The sequence below is a fragment of the Ursus maritimus genome, unplaced genomic scaffold (genome assembly GCF_017311325.1).
Source record: "Ursus maritimus isolate PB19 unplaced genomic scaffold, ASM1731132v1 scaffold_24, whole genome shotgun sequence".
In the NCBI taxonomy this organism is placed as follows: Eukaryota; Metazoa; Chordata; class Mammalia; order Carnivora; family Ursidae; genus Ursus; species Ursus maritimus.
Genome location: NW_024424897.1, coordinates 19,324,419 through 19,343,079, shown reverse-complemented (window position 1 = coordinate 19,343,079; position 18,661 = coordinate 19,324,419). Strand labels below are relative to the sequence as shown.

The following is an 18,661-nucleotide window of genomic DNA, read 5'->3' as shown; positions in this document are numbered from 1 at the left end:
GGGCTGGTTGCCAGCCTCTGTGTGGGGAGCTCCCTGCCACTGGAGACCTGTGGGGGCTTCCCGGCCCCCGGCCCCCTGGTGCCCCAGCCCCCAGCAGCTCTGGGCTGCCTGCTGGCCACGCTGGTGTCTGGACGGTACCTAGAGGTGGGAGGAAGAACTGGCTTCACTGAATACTCCTTTGTACTCCGAATTTTTTAAAACTATGTGACTATGTTGCCTTTTTTTTTTTTTTTTAAAGTAATGTCTACACCCAACGTGAGGCTCAGTCCCACCCCGGAGATCGAGACCCCCCCCCCACCTCCGCCTCCACCAACGGAGCCAGCCACCGTCCCGTGACTATAGAACTTTTGAAAATATTTTAATGGAAAAGATATGAATACATTTATCTTTTCATTCTAGCCATAAGGAATCATTGACTTCTGTTCGATCGTTAGAAGTCAGGCGCCAGCTCACTGGAGTGACTTTCAAAGGAAAACCAAAGACTCAGGAATGTTAACACAGAACGGAGGGTGACGGTCACCAAGGCATATTTTGTCAAACCCAGATGACTGTAGTGACACACAGCTCTTTAATCTTCCCTCGTAATCTTTTATTTTCCTTTTAAATGCTAGTGATAGTGGTGGGGGAGGGGCGGTCTCTGAAGCTGCCTGCCGGAGGCCTCAGGGTATTTCTGAGAATCTTCTAAGGAAAACCAAGACCCTCCTTCTGCCCCACACCCACCTCTACCCAGCAGCCCCCACCTCACTCCACCTCCCCCCCCCTCAGCCCAGGCTGAGCTCTGGCTGCTGTAGGACTTAGTTTCCCTTCTTTCCTCGGCCCCAATTCTTTCAAAGAATTTCGAAGAATCCATGAGCTGAAGCAAGGAGGGGACGGCAGGTTGGGACTGGATCCTTAGTTTGAGTCACATTTCCTGTCTCACCTCAGACAGCCCCTCTTTGCCTCTGGGGTACAGACCAGAAAAAGCTCAAAATGAGCTTTTGCAAATAGTTCTGACCACTGTTTTGGAGACTGCCTCTGCAGTGCACCGTGGACGAAGTTTAACCCCTGGCAGGAAGGATCAAATGTGACAGCAGGATTGTGTCCTAAGGGCTCGTGTGATTTGGTACCGCCAAAGGGGTTGATGAAGAGCGGGAGGACTGTCCACCATCTGGCGGGGAGGGGGCTGGTTGACCATTTGTGGAAACAGGATATTCTCTGGGGGGAACAACAGCGTCTTTGGGGAGGACAGTTAGGGAAGATGGGGGGAGACAAAGGAGGGTCCGTCCGTGCTTCCTATAAGGGTTCTCCTTGATCACCCACCAGAGCCTGGGGTGACAGGAGGTAGTGAGCGGGGAGTTCCTCACTGCTGACGATGAAGCAAGTGCCCTCCAGCATTTTTCCGTGGACAAAGTGTCCAGCCCATCCTGAGACAGGAACCATGCTCCCCCCACCTGGTCAATAGCTGCACAGTCCAAGGTCCTGAAGCTGAACTTTCTCACCACGCCAGAGATAAGTCAGCCATTTTCACTGGCTAACAATGATTAACCCCCCTCTCCCTCCACCTGCTGTCCCCAACATGTTTTCGTAAAAAAGAAACTGGGTCACCCGTTGAAAAGGTGACAGTCGTCAATCCAGCCAATGTCTACTGTCTACCCCTAAACACTTCACCCCCACCGATCACTTGGTAGGGAAAAAAAAAGCAAATAAAGAAATTTTTACAAATAAAACTGGATCTCGTACAGCTTGAGCTCATCCTTTAGAGGGGTGTGCTCTGCTCCAAGCCCTGGCTCGAAGCTGGGGTTTGCATCCCTGCCTCCGTGTGCAGACAAGACCCTCTCTAGCGATGGCCCCTGAGCGAGGCAAACGGCAGCTCCTTTCTCAACAGAACCCAGAGCCCCAAGCAGAATAGAGGACCGGGCTGCAGGTGAAGTCAGAATTTCTTTTTTGGTAAGAAATGCCATTTTTGGATGAGGTGTGTGGCAAATTCTGGCTCCTTTCCCGCTTCACTTTCCTGTCGGCAAATAAACTTGTTCGAGCAAGTGAGTCAGACTTGTTCTTGGAGGAGGAGGTGCCAGGACCAGACTGTACTTTCTGGCCCCTTTCCTTCATGTTCTTCCCAAACCAAGATCCCCAGGCCTCTGAGTTTCTGTTTGTGGAGAAAGTGCCTGAGGAGTGCCCGGGCTAGTGTACCTGTCAAAAACAGAAAAGGGGGGCCTCTATAATTTTCCATCCTTATTGCTTCCCAGACTCAGCTAGTCATCACCCCAGAAGGCGTTAGTAAGTCCTGAGTCATCTCCACTGAGGACAAAATAAGAAGGAACTCATTTATATTTGTACCAATGGATTCAGCTTTAATTTAAGGATTCTCCGGTTGACATCGCCGTGAAAGGCCTGGCCTCCCTGCCCCACTACATTGTCGAGATCCCTGAGGACATGGGGATTTAACTTTGAATCCTCAGAGGGCCAGGAGGGTTAAACGTTTGTCGAGTTAAACTGGAGAACTTCTTGAGGGGGAAGCTGACAGGATTTAGGGGTAAAGATGGAAGCCTGCCTCCGGGAGACCGGTCTCTGAGTGGATTCTCGCCCAAATCTCTAGCAATGGGATGCTTTGTCCACAGTATTTACCTCAAATAGCCACAAGTGCTTTGAGGATCTGAGAACTCTACAATTTCTCTCTTCAGTCAGCTTTCCAGCAGACACAGGTCCTTTGGGGCCTCGTTCTTTTCTGCACACGATAAAAATTTGCTGGAGGCAGCAGGAAGGAGCGGGAGGGTGGAAAGGTAAAGACTAGTAAATGGTCTCATGATGTACACAACTGCTCTGACCAAGAGGGTCCCCCTCCCTGGAGGGCAACCTGCCAGAAGGCTGCCCCATATGCCTGGAATGGGTTATCAGCCCCGTCGTGACTCTATCAACGCGAGCCTTCTCCGCGTGGTTCTTCCAGAAGATAGGGCTCTCCACTGGCTCCCCATCTACTGATCACATGACGGAACCCCGCCCGACTCAGAGGCTCTGGCCCCAAGCAGCCCAGACAGTGGCCTTTGAATATTTTGTCAGAGGATCTGCCTTATTCACCCTGGACTCACCTCAGACCATAAAAAATCCAGTCCCCAGGGATCCCCACATAGTTACTCAATACCTTCAAGGAGGGCTTATCTAGTAGAGGGAAGGGGCCATCTCTTCTGATGGGGCCTCCTACCTGTGGCCTCGCAGTCCTGACAATGCAGAACACCCCCCTCCACACCCCTGCCAACCCCGAACCCCACCTGCAGCGCCCCCACAGCCACCACCGCCACCATTGCGGCTCTCTAGGCTAGAGGTGGCAGGATGGCGCTGCTTGGAGCAAGAGACAAGATGGTCAAGGGCAGTTGGAGTCCGCTTGAGCTGGGTGGGAGCCCAGGGGAGGTGGGGGTGAGACTGCACATCGCACCTTCTGGATGACATTGTAATCATTTCCAGCATGGAATCTTGTCAACCTTTGCTACCCACTCATTAGCCCTGAGTTTCTTTTCCTTGTCCCCAGTCTACCCCTTACAAGGCAATATGGACTTACTGATGGGAAATCCAAGCTCTAATCTTTAAAAAATGTCCGCCCATCACCTGATTCAGCCCCCTGCTCCCTTCAAGAGGTCTAGGGGACCCAAGTGTGTGAGGCTTTGGTCTCTGCACTGCTACGGGACGATTTCTGCTTGGGCTGGCAGCGTTGTCGCTCGTAACTTGGTATCTGTCACTTTTATCTATTCCTTGTCACATCCATGGCTATAATGAAATCGCATTGACTTCCTGGAGACCATACTGTATATGTACGTATCCGTATGTATATGTATGTGTGTGTATGTGTGTATATATACACACACACACACGTGAAAGAAAGCTCAAAATACAGAAACCCCTCAGGGAGATGCAAATTAAAACCGTAATAAAATATCACCTTACATGGGCGCCTGGCTGGCTCAGTCGGAGAAGCGTATGACTCTTGATCTCAGGGTCATGAGATCAAGCCCCACGTTGGGTTTAGAGATTACTTAATAAACTAATATTTTAAAAAATATATATCACTGTACACCTGTCAGAATGGCTAAAATCAAAAAGACAAGAAATAACGCGTGTTGGCAAGGAGGTGAAGAAGGGACTCTCATGCACTGTGGGAGAGAATGTAAATTAGTACAGTCACTGTGGAAACCAGTATGGAGTTTCCTCAAAAAATTAAAAATAGGAATACCAGGGGTGCTCAGGTGGTTCAGTTGGTTAAGCGTCTGCCTTTGGGGGCGCCTGGGTGGCGCAGTCGTTAGGTGTCTGCCTTCGGCTCAGGGTGTGATCCCGGCGTTAAGGGATCGAGCCCCGCATCAGGCTCCTCTGCTGGGAGCCTGCTTCTTCCTCTCCCACTCCCCCTGCTTGTGTTCCCTCTCTCGCTGGCTGTCTCTATCTCTGTCAAATAAATAAACAAAATCTTTAAAAAAAAAAAAAAGCGTCTGCCTTTGGCTCAGGTCATGATCTCAGGGTCCCGGGATAGAGCCCCACGTTGGGCTCTTTGCTAAGCGGGGAGTCTGCTTCTCCCTCTCCCTCTGCCCCTCCCCCTGCTCCTTCTCTCTCTCTCTCTCTCTAATAAATAAATAAAATCTTTAAAAAAAATAGAAATACCATATGACCCAGTAATTCCACTTCAGGGCATTTACCCAAAGAAAACAAAAACACTAGTTCAAAGACATATATACACTCCCGTGTTTACTGCAGCATTATTTATAATAGCCAAGCTATGGAAGCAACCCGACTATCTATCCACAGATAAATGGACAAAGAAAATACGGTATATAGAGAGATACGAATAGATACACACACACATATACACACAGGAATATTACTCAGTCGTAAAAAAAAAAAAAAAAGGGTGAGCTCTTGCCATTTGTGACAACACAGATGGACCTTGATGGTATTATGCTAAGTGAAATAAGCCAGACTGAGAAAGACAAATATCACATGATTTCCCTTACATGTGGAATCTAAAGAAAACAAAACAAATGAAAATACAGAGAACAAACTGATGGTTGCCGGAGGGAAGGAGGGTGGGGGGATGGGCAAAATGGGTGAAGGGGAGTGGGAGATACAGGCTTCCAGACCTCATGGAATGAATGTCACCGGGATGAATGGTACAGCGGTCGATGATACTGTAATCGGGAATGCTGTAGTCGGAATACAGTCGGTGGCATTGTAAGAGTGTTGTACGGTGACAGATGGCGGCCGCGCTGTGGTGGGCACAACACAACGTATACAGTTGTTGAATCACTATGTTGTACACCTGGAACTCATGTAACATTGTGTTACAGCTACATTCAAATGCATTAAAAAAATACAGAAGTTACATTCAAATGTATTAAAAAATATATACATACAGAAGCCCCTTCCAGAGTCCCCCGGTCACCAATTTGCAGGTGTTTTTATTGAGAACCACATATTCGTTGCACTGTTTTTGCATGAACACGCATCATTCTACTGCTTAAACTTGTGTGTTAAAACCCCAAAGGTCCCAACCTGAAGGCCATTAAATGAATGAATCAGTGCTTTCAAAGATGATTATTTTCTGGCCCTAAGAGACACAGAGCCAACACTGGGAAGAGGGTTTGAGCTCCCAGACCAGAAGCACTTCAGAGACCCTCTGCAGTTAAGAAAGGCCCAGCAAAGTGATGGTTCCCAGGATGATAGAACTGACTGTATTTTAAAAGGAATATTCTTTAAAACGCGATAGCTAGAGCACCAAGACTTTTCTTTGTCCTCTAATAAGTGCGCTCGCAGACAGGACATCAGGACCTTTGCAAGAACCATGGCAGATTTAGACTCTGTCCTGTGTCTCTGGCCTGGCTTCGGAGCCAGGAGGGCAGTCCGTGCACTACCCAGCAGCGTGCCCAAGTTAATAATTGGCCCTGCCGAGGACATGGCAGATCAGGCTGTTTTTGTGTGCCTGTTTTTCTATTTTACGTAAATCACCCCGAACATGTTTGCATCAACCTACTGACGATGCACCTTTGATCAATAGATTTTAGACAAAAGTGGTTTTTGAGTCCAAAGATCAGGGCTGGGTTGACCTGCAGACTGCATCCAGGGTGTATAAAAACAGGGGCAAGGCGCAGGCTGATAGCAGAGCGATCACCACCACGTCTGTACTCACTGCAAGGGCTCCACGGAAGGCTGCCTGAGGAGCCAGGGAGTAAGGATGGAGCACGGAATGAATGCTCTTCATGACTTTGGGATCCAGTCCACGCACTACCTCCAGGTCAATTACCGGGACTCCCAGGATTGGTTCATCTTGGTGTCGGTGATCGCAGACCTCAGNNNTGCCTTCTACGTCCTCTTCCCCATCTGGTTCCACCTCCGTGAAGCTGTAGGCATCAAGCTCCTCTGGGTAGCTGTGATTGGAGACTGGCTCAACCTCGTCTTTAAGTGGTGAGTAAGAGCCAGACAGAGAGGAGCTCGGCAAGGGAAGAGGCTGGCATTCTCTCTGGAAATGTCTGTCCATCGCAAGTTGCCTTCTCTGTGCTATTCGGGAAGCCACAGGTTACTCCCCTCCCGACCTTGGATCATCTGCTTAAAGAGGAAAGACAGAGAGAACCCTGTCAATGAATTGAAGATACAGGCAAAGCTATTTCATATGGATGGAAGGTTGTAAGCAAAGAAGCAGAGTTTTATTACTTCGCAGCAGAGTAGGGAACATAAAGATAGATGTAGGAAAGCTGATGTATGAAAACAGGAAACACGTAGATAATTTAAAAACCCATTGCATGGGGAAATGAGGAGTAACCCAGAGACCTGGGCTCCAACCCTTGTTCAGCCACCTACCGGCGATATGTCCTGGGCAAGTCAAAGCAACTCTCTGAGTTTCTGTTTTATAATCTGTAAACTTAGGTTATCTCTGGGACCTTAATAATCATTCTAGTTAACATTTACTGCACGTTCAGTAAGTACTAGGCCAAGTGCCAAGCGCTTTGCGGTGGTACCAGTAGTTACTACTATGTAACAGATGAAGAGACAGAGGCATTGAGATAAGCAAGCGCGACGAGATCACATGGCGGTCAGTGCAGAGGCAGCACTCCAGCCCAGGCAGGCTGGTTTCAGAGGCAAGCTTCTTAAGAACTATGTTATAGTCAATGCTGATGAACCGACTCTCTCAGCGGGCAGGAGGAAGCCCTAATTCTAGCGTTTGTCAATTTCCCCTGTGGCTAAATCCCCACTGGGGCCACTTGCAATCTATTGATGGGTCAAGCTTGCAAAAATCCTACATATTTCACAATTGTCAGCCAGTACCATTTGACTGTAGCACGTTACTGGCTTGGCCTCTATTTCTGTGTCTAGAGAATAAAGAGCTTGGGCCAGCTAAGACCTTTACCATCCCTAAACTGTGTATGTCTACTGTCATGTGATTCTGAAGACCCTTCTAGCTCTCGTATTCTTTGGCCATAAAAAATAAACATCTTTTAGTGTCCAAAAAAATAATTGTCATGGGGTTGAGAGGCCCAAAGCATATTGATGTGGTTCTGAAACCTCTGTTGAATAATCTAAGTGTTGTCTGTAATGTCCCCTATTCAACAGCATGACCTGAAAAAGTAAACAGGTGAAGGGTTATTTTAAACATCTGATCTCAGTTGAAGAACCATGAATTTTCTGAGTTGGCGGAGGTCAGAGTTAATGGCTGTCTCCGATTTCCATGAAAAATCACTATTCCATCCCCGGAGGGGCTGACCCTTGACACCGTTTCCACAACGAAAAACATATCTAGTATTTCTAAAGGGGAAGGGGTTTGTCTGAGCTAGATACCCTGTTCCAAGGCAGAGAGGATACAAAGAAAGCAGCGGAAGCTGTCTATGTGCTTACAGAGAGCAATTCTCACGGCAAGGAGGCCTCATCTCCTGAGGGCGCTTGTCCCTGAGTCTAGGGCACATTCTCTGATGTCAGAGGAAACCCAAGACTCCCTGAGACCTGAGGCAAGAGCATAGGGACCTGGCAGGATCTGCAAGTCCAAGTTGCAAACTGTAGCTCTGTATGTGTCCTTCCAGAACAAATTCTTCCTGGGGTTTAAAAAAAGTCACATGGCTTCCGTTAATATGGATTTTTAGGATCTTGGGTTTATTTCTGTTTGAATAAATAATACATTCAAATAGTTTAAAATTCTAAAGTTATATAAAGGACGTACCAAAAAAAGTCTCCCTCCCCACCGCTCTGCAGCCACCCAGGTCCCCTTCTTGGAGGCAGCCAAAGCTAATAGCTTTCTGTTTAGGATCACACGAATCTTCTCCTCATACTACTCTCTCTTCTCAAAGGTGTGGGCTTCGGGCAAAAGGGTTCCTTCAGTAACCCCAGACACGGGTTCTGCTTTTTTACAGGATTCTATTTGGACAGCGTCCATACTGGTGGGTCATGGACACTGATTACTACAACAACAGCTCCGTGCCACTGATAAAGCAGTTTCCAGTCACCTGTGAGACCGGACCCGGTGAGAGTCCCAGCCCCGGCAGAGACAGAAGCTAGGTGCACCTTGCATGTCATGGTGGCCACCTGTCAGCAGTCACCGTAGACGAAGCTGTCCTTGAGGGGACAGGAGGAGGTCCACTCCTTCAAGCTTTAGTCATAGTCTTCTATTGGGTACAAATCCATTTCAGCTGAATTCAAGGAGGCCTTCCTGAAAAACACATTACCGCTACTTTAGAAATCTGCCTAATATTTCCAGAACCTAAATTGCTAGTCCAGAGAGGCGAGGTACTCTTAATGGGCAAAGGGCTCATGAGAGTAACTGCATTATGGTCCTTTGTCCAGGGAGTGAAAGCAGGAGAAGCCTAATCCCCTGGCTGTCCTTCTCCAAGGCCTGGCCAAGCAGATGTATCTTCCTGAGCTGCCTGTCCAGTCCACACCAGGCTTGCGCTTTACTAATTACAACCAGACAGTTCTTGTGTGATCAAACGATAGATGAGATTTCCTTTCTCAGTAGGCAATGGAATAGCCAACCCCTTCACTCACCCTTAATTCTCGGTGCCATCAGCCCTTCCTCAGGGACCCCATCCCTGACTCCCAAGCTAGGACGTGGCCCTTAGCTATTTGTTCACTTCAGAGCATAGTCATTCATTCAGATGTCATTTGTTGAGCTCCTCCGCCGGGCCACACATGGTTCTAGGTCCTTGGAGTACCTTAGTGAATAAAACAAAGATTGCTGCCCTTGTGCAGCTGAAATTTGAATGGTGTGTGTGGGTGTGTGTGTGTGTGTGTGTGTGTCCACGCACAATATACAAAATCATTGAACTAAAGGTGAAAAGTCTCTATCTGGGATATTGCTAGGGGATGTCCTCTATCCATCATCCATCCATCCATCCATCCATCCATCCATCCATCCATCTTTCCGTCTATAGGATATATAGGATATTAGAAGTAAAATATATAGGATATATATAATATATCGGATATTAGAGTAAATATATAGGGTATTAGAAGATGATATATATATATATATATAGGAATAAATATATAGGATATGAGGAGTAAATATATATATAGGATATTAGAGTAAAATATATAGGATATTAGAAGATGGTAATGAAGAGAGAGAAGAGGAAGAAGAATAGGAGGAGGAGGTAAGAGCAGAGAAGAGGGAAGAGGGAAGAGGAGGAGGAGGAGGAGGAGAAAAGGAAAGGCAAGGCTTTATCTACGGGATTCCCTGGAAAGCACACTTGGCTGTAGGTTAGCATGCAGGAGGTCATGCTCCCGTGCGTTGCATGGGGGAGTAACGCATTGGAAGGAAGAACAGAAACCAACTGAGCAGGAGAAGTCTAATTCGGATTCGGTCTCAGCCAATCCCACGGGGAGCTCTGAAGCTGGGGATGGCCCTTCAGAGTTGCCCTGAAGTGTGTGAAGAAGATCACAATTTATACCGCAATATAGAGCGGTGATTGGGTGGAGACTGCCCCTGGGGAGAGGGTAGCCCTGATCAAAATGGCTCTCATCAGCCCAGGGCAATGCCGGAAGAAGGCTGAGAGCTGAGGGCCATCCATGACCACATTCTCAACAGCTGGGAAGAGAAGTCCTTCAGTCTAGAAGGGAATCTGGGTGGCACATCTCAAGACCTTCTATCTCTCAGGGTAGAATGATCAGGAAGTATGGGTTGAAGTATTAGGTAGGGTGGTCAGGGTAGGACTCCCTGAGGAGAGATTTGAGCAAAAACTTGAAGGAGGCAAAGAAATTAGCAAGTAAATTTCTGGTAGAAGAGTTCTCTGGCCAGAAAGACCAATAGCTCAAAGACCCTGAGGTGGGAGTATGTTTAAAGGAGAGCAACAAGGCCAGCATGACCAGAAAAGAGTGAACAACAAGAGAGTGGAAGGAGGTGATGGAGGGCAGATTGACTTGCAGTTATACACCCAGTATGCTGATTCTTTGTGTAGTCTCTCGACTGTTAACTGCAAGAGCTGGCACCTTCTCTGGTTTTGCTCACCACTACCCCCAGAGCCTCATACAGTGCTGGGCATGTGGTAGGAGCCCAATAGATCTTTGTTTAATAAATGACTAAATGGGTAAATGGATGGATGGCAGGATGGGTGGATGGATGGATGGATGGATGGATGGATGAAAGGATGGAAAGATGGGTGGTGGATGGACAGATAGTCGGATGGAAGGATGGACGGGTGGATGGATGGATGGATGGATGGATAGAGGACATCCCCTAGCAATATCCCAGATGGAGACTTTTCACCTTTAGTTCATCCATTCATCTCTTCCCTACCCTTTAGGGAGTCCCTCCGGTCATGCCATGGGCACAGCGGGTGTATACTACGTGATGGTCACATCCACCCTCACTATCTTTCGGGGGAAGAAAAAGCCAACCTACAGATTTCGGTAAGAACTCAGCACTGGGGTGCAGGTGGTGGAGGGCAGGAGGTGACTGTCTCTGTAACGGACACACAGACACCCCTCGCCCTTCCTCACATTCCCCACAGTTGGCCCACCCCACCTTCGGCTGGTACTGAGCAGAGTTGCGACAATTCTGCGGAGGGCAAACGTGAGAGCCACAAGATGTCAGGGCTGGAAGGGACCTACGAGCGCAACCCCTAACTTGACAGATAAGGAAAGAAGGCCTAACACGGTAAAGGGACTTCTCAAGATCAGATAGTGTAGGACTGGCAGGGTTTAAATAAAAACCCATTTTTTAAAATATTTTATTTATTTACTTGACACAGAGTGAGACAGCGAGAGAGGGAACACAAGCAGGGGGAGTGGGAGAGGGAGAAGCAGGCTTTCTGCTGAGCAAGGAGCCTGACGTGGGGCTCGATCCCAGGACCCCGGGATCATAACCTGAGCCGAAGGCAGACGCCTAATGACTGAACCACCCAGGTGCCCCTAAAAACCCATTTCTATATCAACCAAAGAGTCACCTTGTCCAGGTTCAAAGAACAAAGAAACATAAGACGTTCCCACTACAGAGAATCCAGAGCATGTAGCCAGGGTGCAAATGCTTAATGATCACACATATAAAATAGGGGAGCTTAGCGTTCACACGTGCAAGGGTTCACCACGAGACACGGGCATCGCTGAGCTTTGGAGTACGGGCTTCAATTTACAAAACTTCCACTGACTCTCCCTACGTGCCAGGCTCCGGCGCTCCTGCCAGGGCTGCTCTCCTCGCTAGGGGTGCGCATCTGGGCTCGGTTGTCACCGCCTCTTCTGTTCCAGGTGCTTGAACGTCATTTTGTGGTTGGCATTCTGGGCCGTGCAGCTGAACGTCTGTCTGTCCCGAATCTACCTTGCTGCTCATTTTCCCCATCAGGTTGTTGCTGGAGTCCTATCAGGTATCAGCTGCTTTGGTTCTCTCCCTTCCTGCCCCTCCTGTGCTGAGTCTCCCCAACGGGGACAAAACCCGAGCATGCCACTCGTGTTCTGGGTGTCAGCAATGCTGTTAGCACTTCAGTGGGTTGAAGGTTAAGGGTGGGTGTTCGTTTCTACAGGAGGGCCCAGATCGACACAATTAGATACGTTTCAGAAGATTTGCGATACATCATGTTAACTTACCCAATTGAATTAGCTTGAAATTTCCTTACTTTTCATAGTCTTTATTTCTTACTGGTTTTCAAATGGAAATGGTCCTTAGTTTAGTTGGTTTATTTTTTTTAAGATTTTATTTATTTATTTATTTAGAGAGAGAGTCAGGGAGGGGCAGAAGAACCTCAAAGAGACTCCGCGCTGAGCGTGAAGCCGGACCTGGGGCTCAGTCTCAGGACCCTGAGACCATGACCTGAGCTGAAATCAAGAGTCGGATGCTTAGCTGTCTGAGCCATACCCAGGCACCCCGGCCCTTAGTTTAGTTTTAAGGGAATCCACCAAATTTAGCAAATTAACAGTGTTCTAGAAAAGCTCTTTATTTGGGTAAATTAATTTGCAAACTTACAGTTGGTCTTTCTTATAGGTTCAGAGTTTTGAATACAGTTGAACAATGCAGAGGTTAGGAGCATGGACACCCCCCCCCCGGCCAGGCACTCAAAAACCTGCATGTACCTTTGACTCCCCCAAAACTTAACTACTAACAGCCTACTGTTGGCTGGAAGCCTTACTGAGAACATTAACAGTCGATTAACCCACATTCTGCATGTTATATGTATTATATCCTGTATTCTTACAATAAAGCAAGCGAGAGAAAAGAAAATGTTATTCAGAAAATCAGCAGGAGTAGGGGCACCTGGGTGGTTCAGTCAATTAAGAATCTGTCTTCAGCTCGGGTCATGATCTCGGGGTCCTGGGATCAAGCCCCACATGGGGCTTCCTGCTGAGCGGGGAGTCGGCTTCTCCCTTTGCCCCTCCCTCCTGCTCATGCTACCTCACACTCTCTCTCTCCCTCTCTCTCAAATAGATAAATAAAATCTAAAAAAAGAAAATCAGCAGGAAGAGAAAATATATTTACAGTGCTCTACCATATTTATAAAAAAAAATCTATGTATAAGTGGACCCACCTAGTTCAAACCCATGTTGTCCCAGGGTCAATCAACTGTACTTGTGTTTTCTTAGATCCCATTTATAAGGGGCAGAAAAGACTTAGGTTAAGTGTAAGAGGTACTAGAATACATTGTGGGAGGTGCTAGAATATAAGACCTTAGGGAAATTGTAGACTTTTCCCCCTGGAGATGGGTGAGAGCAGAACACAGTAGCATTACAAGAAGACTGAAGAGTACAAGGGAGATGATGGTTTCATGACAGCCACGAAAATAACACAGCGTTTAGTCCTGGGTGCCATGTTTGAGGAAGAGTCTAGAAGCCATGTTACATGAAAGACCTGAGAATATTTAGGTTAGAGACAGGGATACCTGTCTTCAAACATGCTCTATACAGAAGTTCTAGATTTACAACTTAACTCCTGCAGAAATAACTGAGACCAACAGATGGCATTGGAAGGGGGGCACATTTCAGCTTAGCACAAGGAAGAATTTTTGATAATCAAATCCGTTCAAAGATGAAATGGGCTGCCCAAGTGGGACTGAGCTCTCTCCCCCTGTGGGTATTCAAGTAGAAACATGAGCACCCCCGACAGGAAACATGCATACAGTGGGAGAATGTATGCAACATGACTCTTCCATCTGAGAGAGTCTATGGCTGAGGACAGGCTGGAGTCGCATAGGGCAATAAACCAGGTGACTCTCTAATCTAGCTTCTGTGATTTAATGCCACATTGGCCGGATGAATGATAGGCCACCCATTGCTCCAACCCCCCCCCCCCCCCCCCAGCTGAAGGTCCAGAGTCTTCCCTATTTCTCATGGTCATTCTTTCTTCCACGCAGGCATTGCTGTTGCTGAAACTTTCCGCCACACCCAGAGCATCTACAATGCCAGCCTCAGGAAATACTTTCTCATCACCTCCTTCCTGTTCAGTTTTGCCATTGGCTTTTACCTGCTGCTCAAGGGGCTGGGCGTAGACCTCCTGTGGACACTAGAAAAAGCCAAGAGATGGTGTGAGCGGCCGGAATGGGTCCACATTGACACCACGCCCTTTGCCAGCCTCCTCAAGAACTTGGGGACCCTGTTTGGCCTGGGGTTGGCTCTCAACTCCAGCATGTATAGGGAGAGCTGCAAAGGCAGGCTCGGCAAGTGGTCCCCATTCCGCGTCAGCTGCATTGTGGTCTCGCTCATCCTCCTGCACCTCTTTGACTCTTTGAAACCCCCATCCCAAGTTGAGCTGATCTTCTACGCCCTGTCCTTCTGCAAGAGTGCGGCCGTGCCCCTGGCATCTGTCAGCCTCATCCCCTACTGCCTTGCCCGCGTCCTGGGCCAGCCGGACAAGAAGTCTTTGTAAGGGGTGTGGAGCCTTCAGTATTCAAAGTCAATGACCGTGCCAACCACTGAGGGTGGCTAGGGTCTCCTGCCAGCCCGTTTTGAGGCCAGAGGTGCTAGGGTCAGCTCAGGCGACCCCTTCCTCCTTTGCAATTCTAATTGTATTGGGTGGGGGCTTTTTTGGAAAAGCTACTAAGGCTAGTTGAGAAAGCCTTATCTGTTAGAAGTTGGGTCGTTCTGGATTTTTCCCTGAAGACTTACTTGTTCTTTTTTGAGATATACAAAAGCAAGACCTCCAGATAGGGCCCACTCACAGTCCCAGGCTGGGGATCTCAACTGAGAATTTTCTACCTGTCCCCACCCTTACACAGAAAAAGGAAAGGAGCAGTGGATTTGATAAAGAAAGAGGGATGATAGCTTAAGGAAGACTTTTTTGTATCCTGCATATCATGCAAATTATGTTACACAATATTTAAATGGCTTTGATTATATTTGAATCTTTAGGTAAGGGACTCTGAATAGTGGGGGACCAACTTAAAGTATAATTAATAGGTAGTTAGTGGGGTAATTCTGCTTCTTATATTTTTCTAATATATATCCATGGTCTTTGCATTTACTAGGATTTCTGAATGGCCCCAGGGACCTAGATTTGTGCTGGGTCAGAGCATTCAGATATAGTCAGCTTCTCCTCTATCACCCTAGATCTTCCTCCTTGTTGGCCCAGCTCTGCTTTCCCTAGAATTTTCCACTGGCTCCACATCCTGCTGGATACCGAGATGCCTAAAGGCAGCTCTGGGTAGTGCTTTTGTATGGTTTCGTTAAGCTCTGAAATCTTGGGCAAAAAGGCCAGGAGAGGCAAGGATTCCTCTCTCCAGAAGGTCACTCCAATGTTACTTTTGATTCCTAGAGGGTAAATATGACTCCTTTCTCTATCCCAAGCCAACCAAGAGCATATTCTCGGAGGAAAAGCCAGCTCTCCCTTGCCTGTTCTTAAGTCTCAGCTGAGTTGCAGAATATGTCTTTTTAAAAAAATGTTTAAGCCTATTTATTTGAGAGCCCTTGTTTTTGCTACTAATTATATAGTTCACCATATATTACCATTCACACCAGCCATCCTGGTCATAACATCTTTGAAAGAAAAATATATATGTGCAGTATTTTATTAAAACAGCATTTTATTTAAGAATGAAGTCTTGCTGATTACTGTATTTTAGATGCAATGCGATCTGAAGGTTCTAATTCTGGCTTCGCTAAATTTCTAGCTCTTTTTCTATTTCCCTAAACAAATAATTTAGTCTCTGTGTACCTATATTTTCCCTTTGGAGAAAGAAAGTCTTGGGCTGGCCAGGAGTGCCAGTGGAGCTGGGGGACCTACAAAGTGTCCACGGGGGCACAGGTAGCATTGAGGGCATCAACACAGGCACAATATCATTGGCCAAGATTGAACATTAGTTACCAGACCACAGGTCAGCATGAGTTGCTCTGACAGATCAAGCTGCAACTTAAAGGCAAATACACGGGGTCATTACCAAACTAAGCAATCAAGGAATGTAAGTCATAGCAGCAGAAAAAGACTGGGTAGACTCTGGATTCCAGGAAGCCGGCATCAGCAAGGCTTGGGGTTATGGTTAAAGAAAGTCTAAACAGAGCAAGTCCCAGCAGCACGGAATGCTCAAGGGAGTTATTGAAGTTTTCTCCCCAAATGATCCATTTCATCCTGGGCGCAGGGCACCACCTCCGAAGGCCTGGACTCTTCAGTGTAACCCTGGATTTATCGAGGACGAGATCTGCTCACTCCCTTCAGAACTTTGGAATGTGTACCTTTGGAAAAGTTGAGTCCTCCTACGGGATTTGGTTGCTTCAGGGGGCACAAGGCCCCTCAGAGACTCTACTGGTCTTCCCAAGGGAGAAGGGAAATGGTCTTGATCTGTCTAAGCTGAGCCCCATTGCTCGGCCTGATCCCCGCCCCCCTCCTTGATGATTTACTTGTTCTCAGGAACCAGGTCCAGGTTTCTTGCAATACGAATCTGGCAGAAAGTGAATAGCGCCCTTGCCCCTAGCAGTTGGTGAGGTTGATAGGGACGCATAATAGACACTGAATACGTCTTCATTTTATGTATTCATTCAGTTAATTCACATAATCCTCCCAACATCTCGGTGAGATGGGAGCTATAATTTATCTGCACACATTACATATGAATAAGAACAGAGGGGGTGGGTATCTTGCCCAGAATGGTGAAGCCAGTTTAAGAACCAAGCAGTCTATGGGGCGCCTGGGTGGCACAGTGGTTAAGCGTCTGCCTTCGGCTCAGGGCGTGATCCCGGCGTTGTGGGATCGAGCCCCACATCAGGCTCCTCTGCTATGAGTCTGCTTCTTCCTCTCCCACTCCCCCTGCTTGTGTTCCCTCTCTCGCTGGCTGTCTCTATCTCTGTCGAATAAATAAAATCATTAAAAAAAAAAAAAAAAAAAGAACCAAGCAGTCTGACTCCAGAGTCCAAGCTCCACCCTGTAGCCCCTCACAGGGATGGATGCCAGTAAGACCGGCGGCTCTTTCTCACTGGCTCAGTCAGTGGAGCCCGCGACTCTTGATCTCAGCGTCCTGAGTTCAAGGCCCACTTTGGGTGTGGAGCCTACTTAAAATGAATAAATCATTAAAAAAAAAAAAAACACCAAAAGACCGGTGGCTGTTTCAAACGATCCTTCAGATGCCAGATACAAATTTAAATTCAGCCCAGAGAGAATTTGTTTTCTTGTGGTCGAAGGAATTAGAAAACTTTGAGTGATCCTCCCAGGGAGTTAGTCTTAGTTTCTAAGTAGGAAGATACAATATTTCAAAGGCAATTTTACAAAATAACTGTTAGAACAGGCATAACCATATTCGTTCAACTTTGGCTCTTGCTTTTCTTTCTTTCAAAAAAAAGAGTTTAAAAGTCATGCTCAGACTATCTGGGTCAGACAGGAAGTAACTACAATGGAGATAAAACGAGAAGACAAAATAACCACAAAGAACTTTCGGTACAGATCCATGTACAGGTGCAGAAAATGAAGAGACTGTGAAGATTGCTTAGGTCAGAGAATCCACAAAGACAGGATTGCTACCTTTCCTTGGGATGGTCCCCTGTTTCCTCGAGAAACAGACAGTGCTAAAGGCTTAGAATTTGTGATGGGAAACGCTGAGCAGAAAGAGCGTGAGCCCGTGATCAGCTCCTAATTGCCCGTAGCCAATGTGTTAGCGTATTCTGACCACTGCCCCACTGCCCAGGTTACAGAGGTGTGCTTGCTTTAGAAATGACTGGTGAGTCCTCAGGGTGGAAGTAAACGTAAGTGACCGATGACAGTTTTAAACCAAGATCCGTGTCATGTCATGGCATAATTTGATAGATTGTTCTAGCAGTCCACCTGGTGTGAGGAAGTACACTTGGGGATGATACGTGCGCACGCACACACACAATATATATATATAGATATACAATTGTATTATTGCCCTAGGAAAACAGACCCATTAAGAAAGTACAGCTTTGGGGCGCCTGGATGGCTCAGTCGTTTAAGCTTCTGCCTTTGGCTCAGGCCATGATCCCAGGGTCTTGGGATCAAGCCCCACACTGGGCTCCTTGCTCAGTGGGGAGTCTGCTTCTCCCTCTGCCTCTGCTCCCCCTGCTTGTGCTCTCTCTCTCTCTGATAATAAATAAATAAATAAAATCTTAAAAGAGAAAGAAAGTACAGCCTCTGCTGCCAGGGTCAGCCCTGCCACACCACAGACAGACTACGGGTTGAAGGGTTTTGTTTTTAACAACATTTATAATAGTTTTTAAAAATTTATAACAACTTTCTTGAGATATAATTCACATATCATACAATTCACCCATTTAAAGTGTACAATTCGGTGGGTTTTAGCGTATTCAGAGAATTGTACAGCTGCCACCAGAAATCAGTTTTACAACAGTTTTGGTCACTCCAGAGAGAAACCCTGTACCCATTAGAAGTCACTTCCATTTTTACCCCCACCCCCCCAGCCCTCAGCCACCAGTGAGCTACTTCCTGTTTCATACATTTGCCTGTTGCAGACATTTCATACCAAAGGACTCATACAATATGTGACCTTTTGTGTCTGCTTCTTTCCCTCAGCATGACGTTTTCAAGGTTCATCGGTGTTGCGATAACATGTATTAGTCTTACATTTCTTTTCATGGCCAAATAATACTCTACTGTATGGATATACTAAGTTTTGTTTATGCTATCTGGCTTGCGTCCGCGTTTTAGCTGTTATGAATAACACTGTTATGAACACTTGTGTACAAATATGTGTGTGGATGCGTGATTTCCTTTCTCTTGGGTACGTACGTAGGAGTAGAATTGCTGCGTCATATGGTAACTCTCTGTTTCACCTTTCGAGGAAGC

General features: G+C 47.0%; 1 protein-coding gene across 2 annotated transcripts; it reads left to right on the top strand.

Annotated features, from left to right (window-relative positions):
* Window positions 1-4,987: 4,987 nt before the first annotated feature.
* Window positions 4,988-14,286, top strand: G6PC1 (glucose-6-phosphatase catalytic subunit 1). 2 transcript variants are annotated; one of them, XM_008701320.2, is made up of 5 exons: window positions 4,988-6,417; window positions 8,352-8,461; window positions 10,740-10,845; window positions 11,680-11,795; window positions 13,773-14,286. In XM_008701320.2, exons 1-5 carry the CDS (start codon window positions 6,188-6,190, stop codon window positions 14,282-14,284), a joined length of 1,074 nt encoding a protein of 357 aa, XP_008699542.2. In that variant the 5' UTR covers window positions 4,988-6,187; the 3' UTR covers window positions 14,285-14,286. The 2 variants fall into 2 exon arrangements, with proteins under 2 accessions (XP_008699542.2, XP_040496501.1); XM_040640567.1 differs by having other exon boundaries at window positions 8,352-8,467; window positions 10,823-10,845; window positions 13,773-13,788.
* Window positions 14,287-18,661: the final 4,375 nt, after the last annotated feature.